Source organism: Colius striatus, chromosome 13, assembly GCF_028858725.1.
Source record: "Colius striatus isolate bColStr4 chromosome 13, bColStr4.1.hap1, whole genome shotgun sequence".
NCBI lineage: Eukaryota > Metazoa > Chordata > Aves > Coliiformes > Coliidae > Colius > Colius striatus.
In genome coordinates this window covers 9,882,831-9,895,307 of record NC_084771.1, presented here as the reverse complement: position 1 = coordinate 9,895,307, position 12,477 = coordinate 9,882,831, and the positions used below count along the sequence as shown (strand labels likewise).

General features: G+C 47.7%; 1 protein-coding gene across 1 annotated transcript; it reads right to left on the bottom strand.

The window, feature by feature from the left end:
* Positions 1–2,160: 2,160 nt before the first annotated feature.
* On the bottom strand, positions 2,161–12,183 carry NEXMIF (neurite extension and migration factor). Its single transcript, XM_062006693.1, has 3 exons — positions 12,107–12,183; positions 3,599–7,907; positions 2,161–2,792 (listed from the first exon to the last, which is right to left on the bottom strand). Exons 1-3 carry the CDS (start codon positions 12,180–12,182, stop codon positions 2,513–2,515), a joined length of 4,665 nt encoding a protein of 1,554 aa, XP_061862677.1. The 5' UTR covers position 12,183; the 3' UTR covers positions 2,161–2,512.
* Between the last annotated feature and the right edge of the window lie 294 nt (positions 12,184–12,477).

Genomic DNA, 12,477 nt, shown 5'->3' with positions numbered 1-12,477 from the left:
GGCATGACCACCAAAGACAGCAGTGAAACTGAAGTGACAGAAGGACCAAAGGAGAGAGCAACAAGGCAGCTGGTATTTGTGATGATCACTGTCCCGAAACACCAAGCTGGGCATTCATGGATTTCCAACATATAATAAAATAGTCAATATGTTTTATGCCTTATCTTCATGCCCTATTGCACATTTCTCAAATGCAATAAATATTGCTATCTGGTTCAGTAGAAGGGATTTTACTACGAGTCCCATATTCATAATTCGAAGCATAATGAGCACAGTGCGAGCCAGTCGAAATGCGCTTTCAAATGATGGTTCTGGGTCAAAAAGAAGGGCTGTGCTGCATCCTCCAGCCCTGAACCAGACCCACCTCCTTAGGAGCAGCAGCCTGAACATCTGAAAGAAAGGAGCTGGCAGCTCCTCATCCTGCAGTATGCCAAAAAAAATGGGACATGCCAACACGCCAGCAATGGCCGGAGCTTGTGGTATCTGCTGACCCTACAAATAGACAAGCCAGCTGCTGAAGCAGCAGAGGAAATCACGGTGGCTGTAGGCAAGCTGAATGCCCAGGGATGGAGCCCTAGCACAGCTGTCTCCAAAAGAAATCCTGAGCATCTTCTGGGTCTCTCTGCTGGAGCCAGAGCTGGAGTGGGATGCTGCACCCCACTCCCAGCCATGGCGTACCCAGGGACTGCTCTCACCTGGAGCAACTCACCCAGGGCAATGACAGCATTTCATTTTTTCATGCAACAAATGAACTTAAAGGATGTTTTTCAGAATTACTATTTTTTTTTCAGAGTTCCTTCTTTCATCTGTTAACTAAAATGCAATGCAATTACTGTGCTGTTCTCTCAGGGACTGCAGAGCTGAGCCTAAACTACACCTCAAGATCTGCAAATGCTGAAAACATTCTGATTCTAAATCAACACTCTGCAGCTTCACTTCAATTGTAAGTGTTCAGTCTGCTTTTTTTTTTTTTTTTGCTTAATTAACTTAATTCTGCTGTTCTGCCTTGCATGTGGGCTGAAGGAAACCCTGCTGGTAAGGAAACCCGAGTTTATTCCTGTCCCCTGCAAAATACCACCTCTACACTCATGACCAAGTTGAGACCATGCTCTGTCCAACTGCTATTAAGGCTCCTCTTCCTCATCGTTTTCTATTGCATAAATGTGTCCGGGCCTCATGTCCCTCTGCTCCCAATAGCTCCCAGTTAGCAGGGCTCTTGCATATCAAGGTTTCGTAAGACATCAGCAGCAAAATGCACAGGCTCTCAGTTGCACAAGGAAAAGAGATATTTGTTGGGTTTGTTACTGTCGTGGAGGGCGAGGGTGTGGTGAGTAGGGTTACAAATAAGGCCTTTTGAGAATACATTTAGCTTAACGCTGTCTTAATAAAGTCCAGTCACGTATGATCCGGCCTCGATCGGTGAGATCACAAATAGCTCCGTTGTTGGGTTGTTTTGTTTTGTTTTTTCTTACCTTATGAACTGACTCAAAGAAAAGGTTCAGAGCTGTATTTAAAACTAATGACTTTGCTTTTGAAAGTTCAAACTATATTGGCATCGCAAGGTTAGACATTTAGGAAACACCAAAGCTATGACAGGAGAGCGCTTTTGACAGGCTTTGCGTCGAAAATGCTGAAGAAACTACCCAAAGGAAAAGGAAATGGCAAGAAATGTATGCAAGGTTATTAGCTGTGGGTGGGGTCTTTTTTTATAACTACTTTAGAATTAATCCCAGGTTCTTATAAAATATATAAAACTGAGATACAAAGAGTTAGCAATGTAACTTTGCACTTCAAATGATCTTCAGCTACAGGTTTTGCTTTAAGAAAACAGACACTTGAAAAGCAGCTGTTCTGTAGTCTCTAGATGCAGACACTTTTGAGTTCCTGGCAAACTTACCGTCCGTGGTTTTCTGAACTCCTCCACCATTTCAACTCTCTCCTATAACGAGACTCAACATTTCACCATTAAGTTTTTCCTCTGCTCATGGTTTCAAAGAGAGGACATTACCATTTCCCAGCATCAGTTTCAAAGTTCCTTTTTTTCTTGTTTTTTTTACTTCTTCCCCTTTTTTTTCCCCTTTTTTCCTCTTTTTTTTCCTTTTTTTGTTTGTTTTTTTTTCCCTTTATGAGCTTTAAACCACAAGGTGAATCCATGAAATGAGGTAAGTAAATTTGGCACACTTTTAGTCATGTCCATAAAACTTTTGGTAAGTTGTAGAAGTGAACGCTATCGTTTTTCATCGTGAGTTTACAGGTGCTTTCAAAGGTGGGGGAGGTGGGTTAGTACTTAACAACTGGAATGTTTCTAGTCAAACCAAAAGGCATAGCTGCAGAAAACACTCACAACCCAATGTTGATAGAGAAGTAAAAATATATACAATACAGTCACTTGTTCATAGTTTGGCACAATTGTTTCTTTTTTTGTTGTTGTGGGTAATAGTGCATAAACTACTGTACAACAGTATGACTTTTAAAACAGTCTTTCACAGAGAATACCAGATTAGGTTTGCTTTCAAATCATTGAAATTCCCCACAATTTCAAACTCTTCATTTCAGCACTTACATTTTCAACAGACCACAAGGCAGGTTTCAAAAAAGGAATCGACGGGGAAAACGAAACAAAACAAAACACCCCAAACTGAGAAAGAAAAAGGAGAGAAGCAAAAAAACACCCCCCCCAAAAAAAAAAGAAACAACCATCGACCGTCTTTCTAGAAAAGGGAGTCTCTTCTTCAAATACAGGAAAACCCAAAAATGTCGTTTCTGCTTTAAGAAGAATGGAGTCTGATTCCCTGCAGGAAAAAAAAAATCAAACATTTGATGCCATCTTAAGTTTAGCTCGTCTGGAGTCACCACGACGGAGCGTACGCGGCTAAAGGCGGGCGGGCACAGAAGATGCAGCTTTAGATGATGCAGGTTAGGAGATATAACAGCAGAGGGGGCCAGAAAGCACTCAAAATTGCCACGTCAAGCTCAATTAGGAACGAGTTCTCATTTGCAAAGTAAAGGAGCCTTTAAGTTGCAGAGATCTTGGCTTTTGGATGCATAACCTCTTTCTCTTTTTTTATGTGTTTTGGTTTTTTTTTTTTACAAAAATGTTCCCAAAAAAAAAAAAAGGGGAAAAAAAGAAAAGTCCTCATCAAAATCATTAAAAACAGCATGAAATCATGGTTTGGTTTGGTTTTTACACCCCTACTAAAGAAGGAATTACAAACTGAAGAAGCCAAACAGCAGAAAAGAGGAGCCTTGTTAGTGTTTTTTAACCCCAGCCAAGCCAGAAAATCGATCATTCTTTTAGGTAGCTTGCAAGTAAGAAGTATTTTCATGCATTTTTATGTGTTTTTTTTTAAAAAGAACCAACCAACCAAACCAAAACCCAACCCCCAAAACCAACTGAAACTGTAACAGGGGAACGTCTTTTTTTTTCTTTCTTTCTTTTTGTTTTTTTTTGTTTGTTTTTTTTTCTCTCAATGTTTTTTTTTTGTTTTTTTCATGCAACTTTTTGCTTTCAGGAAGGAAAAAAAAACTGAGGAACAGCAGGGCTTAGCAGGTGGGAGGGAGGTTAAAGGGCATTCCAGCCAGTTTGGTGCAGCATTACCTCAGTTTCTCAAAAGCAGCTGTCACGGGGGGGTCCTTGTGGGGCTGTTCGCGGTCCGTCCGCTTTATTTTACAGTTCTCATCCCTCAGCGATTTCGAACTGGATTTATGCCGGTAGAGTTTTTTATGGGTAGGTCCGTTATTGCCTAAAGTGCTCAGGTTACTATAGTTTTTATCAAAAAAGGGAGCGGGAAGGTCCGTGGTGTAACCGCTCGAGCAGTTGGGGCGACCGGGATCGCACGTTGCGGCTTTGCCGTTTTTGCTTGAGCCCTTGGTGTTTGACTTGTGGTTCTTGGCCGCCCCCGGCGAGCCGCCGTTCGCCTTCTTCTTCGACTCCTGGGACGTCCCTGCCAAGATTTTAAGAGTTTTCAGTTTCAGGCTGTTGGACTCCGGTGACCGGAATATGTCTGGAACGCTGTTGTGGCCAACAGGCCCCCACAAGGGCTCGATGGAGGCCATCATAAACCTCTGGACATCGGCCATTCCCGAGGCGATGTTGGACAGGATGTTGGAAGGTTCCTCAAACTCCCTCTGATCATCGTCCAGGAGGCTGGTGGCGTTGCCCAGGTTGGCTTCCGACCAGCCCGTGCCTCCCTCTTTGCCCAGGGCCCACTCTCCGGAGAGCCCGTTGTGCTTGCCCAGCTTCACGCTGCCTGGGCCGCAGTGCTGAGCCCCCTCAGCGAGGCCCTTGCTGGCGGTGGCCACGTTGCCCAGCTGGGTGACTGCTCTCCCACTAACGGCTGGAGCCTTCTCCCCGTTGACCCCCGCTGCGTTTTTCCCTTTCCTGGTAGCTTTGGGCGCCTGCCTGGAGTTTTTCCCCTGCGGCTTATCAGTTCCTTTGTTGGTTTTGGGTGATTTTTTCCGGGTGGCTTTCTGGGAAGAGCTTTGGTTTGTACCCACATTCTTGCTGGATGAACTTTTCCTCTTTGATTTTGACACTTTGCTATTGGTGCTAATTTGACCAGATGGCTCATTAAATGTTGACAAGCATGGACTCTTTTCGAGAAGGCTGACAGAATCCTCATCATTGAACATATGGAACTGGAACTGGTGATTATTTAAAGCAAACCCATTATCTGCCTGATCCTCGGTCTGCAGAACCCCACAGTTCCACTTGACCTTCTCGGAGCTGTTGAGGGCGGCCTGGGGACTCTCTTGAAAGCCCTTCAGGGTGCCCAGAGGCTTGGTGTCAGAGCCAGCTATCTGTGGGGACAGGTTGGGAGTGTCCGGAGGGGACATCTCCGAAAGCGACGACTGGCGGAACTTATCAGGCGTGAAGTTGGAAATGTCTAAAAGGTCCGTGGACTCCTTCAGGGGGGTGATTTCTTCTATGCTCTGCTGGATCACTAGCTTGGGACTGCAGTGGGCCAAGAAATCATCATTAATATCATCCTCGCCGTCCTTTTCACAAGACTTTAAACTTAAAGAACTGTAATTGCTAGAACTAACTGACAATGAACCCACTGAATCAAAACTAATGAGCCTGCCATCATCCGTACTTAGTGTACCTCGTTGGAAATGAAAGCGCCCCTCTCCATTATTAAAATGACATGACTGATAAGAATCATCAGACTGCACTTGTTGGCTATCCGGCATGTAATTTTTTTGGTAGAGCAATTTGCTGCTATTCAGATTGAGTTGAGTGTATCCAGAGGAGGGGAGGCCGTCCGCTCCTGCGCCGCCGCCGCCGAACTCGCTGGGCAGCCCGGCCGCCTCCCGCATGTCGCCGGGGAAGTCCTGGCGGGCGCTACCGGCGGCTTTGCTGGATGGCCAAATGCCACCGAAGCTGCTCTGCTCCATCTCCAAGTGGCCGGGGGACTGCTGCAGCTCTGACTCGGAGGGAGGGGAGAGCACGCAGCTCTGCGCCGGCTGCAGAGCCGGGAAGGGCTTGTCTGCCGGGACGATGCTGGGGAGCGGGTGCTGCTGCTGCTGCTGCTGCTGCTCGGAGGGATGCTGCGAGAAGTATGAGATACCAGTGTTGCTCGACAAATCAGAAGCATCTAACAACGTCTGCAGATACCCTCCGGGGATCAGGGGTACATTGGTGGTGATATTAGCAGATGGCAGAGGCTTGTCTGAAGAGGAGGTGGATGGTAGGAAAGGAGAATTTTTAGCAACCTTATCCTCGTGGCACTCCGGGAGATGGGAGCTGTCTGAGGCGCACGGAACGTTTTCATCCTTCACACGCGCTGCAGAGTCCTGGTTTTCCAGCGCCGGGGAGCCCTCCGCCGTACTGGTAGCAGCTTTGATCTTCTTGCACTTCAACCTGGCTTCACTTTTGAATTTGATCCTGCGGAGCACTTTCCTCTCCGTCCCCTTGTGCTCCCGCTCCTGCGATTTGCATTTCACGGCGGCGATGCCCGCGATGTCGTGCACGTGTAACCCGTTGGCACAGCTGGGGGTGGCGATGGCCAACGCCGGCAGCCCTTTCAGGCCCGTGTCCTCTTTACTGCTGCAAGGCTGCTTGTGATCAGAGGAGCAAGAGCCCAGCTTGTTCACTGATTGCTCGATGGCTTTAATTCTTTGAATCCGGTGCCTGTTTGCTAGCTTGCATTTTCGCTTCCGTGGGTGAGGGAGGAACGAAGCATCTGAGCCGTTAAGATAGAAATTCTGCTTGTGGTAGAGAGATGATCTGAGCAAATCCAGCCGACTCTGCTGCCTCTCTTGCCAGAAGCCCTTCAGTGGGGCCAGCTTCTTGTATTTGCTGAGCAGCTCCTCATTTAGGGTAACAGTTGTCTCGTTGGCATCCACTTTGCTGAGCTTCACCAGCATATGCTTCTCCCCTTTAAACCTGTTAATGATGATGTACTTGATGATAACGGGGGGCTCCTTGCGAGAGACTTTTCGCCGTTTCTTGGGGCACCACTCGTCATCATCCTCTTCCTTGGGGCCATCTGGGAGCCACTCCTTCTTGTCCAGGATCTTCTCGTTCTCGATGGAGTCCACGTCGTACAGGTAATCGTCACTGTATCGCACTTTCCTCTTGGCCCGCAACCCGTAGTTCTGCTGAATGAAGGAGCTGGAGTGGTCCCGGGCCAGGTACCGGCTGCAGTCCTTGATGTCCCGCAGCACGTCGTAGGAGGACTCTGTGCAAGTGCTGTCATCGCTGAACTCCCCAGAGTCCTCCGTGGAATTCACCGAGTCCAAAAAGTGGCTCCTTTTGGAGCCCACGTACTGCACCATCTCTGTGCTGTTGCAAGATTTATTTAAGGCAGCTTTCTCCTCCTCCTCACCGTCCTCTTCCTCACCGTCCTCCTCCTCCTCCCCCCAGATGATGCCTTCCTCCGATTTGAACTGAGAAGGGTCGGTGGCACTGCCAGGCCCCCTTTTCAGGGTGTTCCTGCTGTCCCTTTTGGTACAGTTGCCGAACACGCTGGGGAAGAAGTTGAACTGGGCGTCCTCCTGTAGGGTGGTGGTCTTCTCCCGCACGTTGTCCTGGAAAGATTCGTATCTAATCTTTAGGGAGCAGACGTCGCTTCCCAAGGTGGAATCGTCGTCATCGAACATGTAATTATCCACGTCTTCCTCGGAAAACAGATTTACAGAAAGCTCATTTTTGGAGCAGAGGTCAAGCAGCTCAATTTTACTTTCACTAATGAAAGATTCAAAATAGCCCCATTCCTGGTTGGGATTTGTTAGTAAAGGTTCCTCACCGTTGCATTTGTCTAATAGTAATCCCTCGTAATAATTTTTCTGAGTGGGGTCCTCTGAATCGCTGTCAGATTTTTCTGCATCTCTTTTGTCTGCTGCCCTCGATTTATGCATAGGGAAGCTTAAAAGCTGGTCTGAAAGCAGTTGATCCCCATATCTCATGGTTTCTCCTGTGCTCATGCAGTGAATCCCTATATCAGAGACCGAACAGGTGTCATAATCCCTATTTATATCCCCCACTTTCAAGCTTATTCCCGGCTCTGCATCAATGCCGTCCTTTGATTCAATAAAGCAGCCCAGACAGGTCCGGCTCGGCTGCATCAAGCAGTCGCCCGTCAACGCCGACATGCCCCCGGGCTCCATCATGGTGAAAGGAGCCTTCTCGCAGTCGCCCGGCAGCGACCAGGAGCTCATGCCCTTTGTCACGCAGGACGTGAGGGAGATGGCGTGGGCGGACGAGTCATCCGAGGGGTGCTCGGGCACATCCGTCAGCCTCAGGGGTGACGGGGGGCTCAGCAGACACAGCTTCTTCGAAGTCAGGGGAGGCAGCGCCCGGGGGCACCCGTGGGTTTCCTTGGGAGCTGTCGTCAAGGCTGAGAAGGTGGCCGCGGCCTCGGCGGCGGTGCAAGGCCTCTCAGTGCCGTCCGGGGCGTGCGGTTCTGGGAGGGCGGCGGGGGAAGGGAAAGGAAGGGAGGAAAGAGAGAAAAAGAGAGGCTTTACAAACCCTGAGGTCGTGCTCGGGCTCACCACCCCGTTCCCCTTCTCCCTCGGGTTTGGGGGCAACTTGGCCCAACTCCCTCGGGATGGCGCGGACGGCCTTTGCGCATGAGCGCGGTCCTTCCCTTCTGGGGTCTAATTCTGGTGATGAGGAAGGAAGGGAGAGGTAAACACTCTCCCCCCTTGCAGCCAGCTGGAAGAGGTACAAGAGTATGTTTAAAAACCCACCACCATCCGTTCTTTCCTCCTCATATACATACCGTTACCTGGATACTGCCTCTCAAATCTGACAAGGTTATTAAAACACAAAACAAGTCTAATAAAAACGTTCCCATTAACACCAAAACAATTAATGGAAAAATAAGATTCTTAAAGAAACAAAGCATCCCCCCCCCGTGGTGTCTGCAGCTTAAACATACCTGAACTGCCCTTACTGCTCAAAGACTCACAAAGTTGCAGCTAGTTTTAAAAACACAGCAGTCTTTTTATCACTGCCCGTGCCAAGAGAAAGTAGAAAGGTAACACCGAGTTTAAAGCAATTGCTGTTAGAATTATTGTGGGTTTTGCCATTCTTCCCTCAGCTCTAAAAATGCCTGCTTAAAAATATAAAGATTGGGGTTTTTTAAACCGAAGGACTTTTTGACTTTCACTCTGTTGCACTCTTTTGTGGCAGAATGAAGTTATGAATGTGCTTCTATCTGACTTCTGGCTCAATGGGCGATATGACCCTTGAAATTTGAATACGGTGCCTTTTCAGCCACGAACACGCTCTGATATCTCTGCATTAAAAACATTTATACCAATGTGTGCATCCATTCCAGCCAGAGCCCTCTGCTGACCCAGAGCCAAGCCTGGTGCTTTTGTAGTGCCTCATGTCTTCTCTTTTTGGTGGCTCCACGGAAGGCTGGTGGGGTGAGAGCAGTAGCATCACAGGCTTGCTGAGGGGGGACAGGTGCTTTAAATGCAATGGGAGAACCAGGCTGTTATAAGAAATGGGGCATCTGAGGGGATTTGGTACCCACCTGGCTGCTGTGACCCTCTGCAATAAGTGCATAAGTGATAGAGAGGCAAGTCTCCTCCTGCATCTATGGCACCTGAACCAGCTGGTCAGGGAAAGCTCACAGAATCACAGACTGTTGGGGGTTGGAAGGGCCTTGCAGAGCTCCTCCAGCCCCAGCCCCTGCTAAAGCAGGTTCCCCTCCATCAGGAGGCACAGGAACATGTCCAGGTGGGTTTGGAAACCTCCCGAGAAGGAGCCTCCACACCCTCCCTGGGCAGCCTGGGCCAGGGCTCCCTCACCTCAGCACCAAAGGAGCTTCTCCTTGTGCTTGTGTGGAAATTCCCGTGTTCCAGCTTTTGCCTGTTACTCTGTCACTGGCCACCACAGAACAAAGACTGGCCCCATCCTCTTGACACCAGACCTTTAGGTATTTCTCAGTACTGATAAGGTTCCCCCTCAGCCTTCTCCAGAATAAACAGCCCCAGGTCCCACAGCCCTTCCTCCTCACACAGATGTCCCATCCTCTCAGCATCTTGGTGTCCCTGCACTGGCCTCTCTCCAGCAGTTCCCTGTCCCTGTTGAGCTGAGGAGCCCAGAACTGGACACAACGAGATCATAGAATCAGAGATGCCCACTGTGCTGCTGAGCAGTGCAGGGCTCCTGCCTGCAGGTGGGAAAGAAGAAAGGGTGTGGGATGCAACAGAGGGCTGCCTGTCCATGGTCAAATATAACACTTAGAGGAGGTCAAAATCCCCTTGATCTCATCCCAAAAGCTCCCAGCAGTTTTGTGCTACAGTGCCTCAGCGACAGCACCGTCGATAAAATCTTACACCGCTACAAGCTGCAGTTGGAGACGTGCAGCGCTCTGAGGACTTGGAACAGCTTCTTGAACACTACAAAACCTAACCAGAAGTGCAATGCAATGCCTACTAACATCTTCCACCTGCTTGAAATCTGTGCTGCTCCCCTTCCTTCAAACAGGGGTTAAAAAATGGAAATACATTCTTTTTTAAAAGCTGAGTTTTGAGTCCCTCCCACCTGTTTTTAGATCAGAAATGCAGAGGTGGTATCTTTTTCCCTAAGCACCAAAACAAATTAACCAGTGCAGTTCCACTTCAGAAGTAAAATAAAATAAGAATCAGCTTGGAGCCGACAGGCAGCATGGAAAATTGGAGGATAAAAGGAGACTGTGAATGCTGCGAGATCCAAAAAAGAGGGAGGCAGAAAGCTGAAATTCAATCTCAAATGCTGCATTCAATACGCAGAGATGCCATTATATAAACTAAACTGTCTCTGGGTGTTTCTTTAGGCCTGTACTTGTGTCAGTGAGCTTAACTCCTGTGAAATACAAATGCCAAAACTTCATTTTCTAGGGCTTGTATCAGCTGAAAATCAGGTGCACGTTCCACTGATGCTCTGAAAGAAACAAGACTTCAAAAGACTACAGTTAAAAACCAAAATGCTGGAGAGGCAGAATCACCTTTCCTGGTTTAACTCAACAGCCATCCGAGAGCAGACAGGCAGCCTGAGAGACTGCAGCATCCTGCTGTGGATGGGCTCTGACGGGAGGCCAGGCCCTAACTGAGCACTGCAGCAGCCCAAGGGCTGCTCTGGATTCTCTGCAGCCATCACCCATCCATAGTTAGAGTGAGAAGAGGCAAAAAGCATCATGCCCATCCCCAGTGCCATCAAAGGCGGCATCAGAGCTGCTTGCTGGCTCTCTGCTTTGGATTCAGCAGCAACTCCTACACAACAACATTTAATTAAAGCACTTTTTAAGCCCTGTTTAATTGAATTTCATGAAATCACCCACCTTTACCAAGCAGGTAAGTGCTGATTTTACTGCCTATTGGATCAGACAAGGGGACCACGGCTGGAAAATCTCCTTGCAGCTGTCATCAGCTGCAGCTTTACAACGTGTAGATATGAAGGAGCCAGGCTGACAAAGACAAATACCTCCTAAAATCACATTGTAGGGGCATGCCCAAGTGTGCACTTCATCTGCCACCAGCACATGTTGTGGTGTCTTCACAGGCACCCCTGTGCCTGGAGTTGCCCCAGGTTTTTAGAACTGAACAAAACCATTCACTTCTACACATCTTTGTTTTGAGACCACAGAAGGATTTCAGCTTACAAGATGTTAGAGGAGCAAGTCCTTGATACCTAATGGGGTCAAATTTATTTGTAACTAAGTATCTCTCTCCCTCTAGGTTTATAGACTGATACAAACTGTACAAAGCTATGAAGTGAAACATGAAAACACAACAAAGAAGGAAAAAGTCAAGCTCTGCCTCAATGCTGCACTGCTAGTGCATCTGCTGTGGCTAGTGACTGAAGGCCAAATGACTTGAGAAAACCTCAGAGGCACATTTATTTCAATCAAGTTTTCAGGCATCAGAGTGTTGGTACTCCTAATTAGCTACTGCTTTCAAAATCCAGTATGGAATTGATTAGATAGACACAGCCAAAGTTGAGTATTTTGGGCAGGCTGCTGGAAGGGGCTGATCCTTCCCAACCGATGTCAATGGAAGTTGGAATAACTTAGTGGGTCCCAGGAGCACAGCTGTGGCCAGCAGCACCTCTGCAGGCACAGAAGCAGTGCTACAGGCCAGGGATCCCACGTGCTGGCTGATAGGTCATGCAGAAAAGGCAATAATCTCACAAGTCCAACTTTCCCTTTCCATGGGTGCTCATCTGTCTTTGTTTCTTCTACCCAGTCTCTAATTTTTCCCCAGTTGGTAGGAACTAAGTATCCTTCACTCAGACTTTGTTGAGGTTGGCTAGTGGGCTTGGCACTAATTGCAAAGAGGGAAAGATTTCCAACAGACAGAGGAGCTACATAGTCTTGTATGACTTCTTTTCCCTAAGAAACCAAGCTAAAATCCATTAATTCAAGCTGCACAGGTCCGTGAACAATTCCAACTATGCATACAAATGGGCAAAAGCAGTCTTGTTACGACCTAAAGAGGTGTAGATTCATAGCTGGAGTGACATCTGGGCAGAAAACACCCATTTACCCTCCTGCTCACATGGCAGAGATACCTGCAAACCACTGCAATTAAATACACAAAAGGAATTAGGAAAATCAGTTGGCTTGCAAGTTGTGGCTGCTCCCTCATGGACTGTAATTAAGTTCCTTACCATTTTCTTTCACCCCATTAATCAGGATAGTTTCTTGGTCTTCTGAGGCACAATCCTGCTCTTGTTGGTCATCCATCAATTTAACCTCTTTCTGTTCACTCCATGCCCCACTGCATCTGGCCAACCTGCACATTTCCAGAAACATAACCAGAGTCAGTACAATTCCCAGAATCAGCTCAAGGAACCGTGAATAAAAAAGACCACAAGAAAAAAAGCCCCACACAACCTCACGTGCTGCCCTCACGCTGCTCAGGAGCACAAATACTACTCCTTTAGGCTATTGTAGTCTCACTTTTCCACTCCAAAAGCCAAGTCCAACGTATTTTAGTAAGGTTACAATGCTGTAGATCACCTCATTTCCTTCCTCAAGG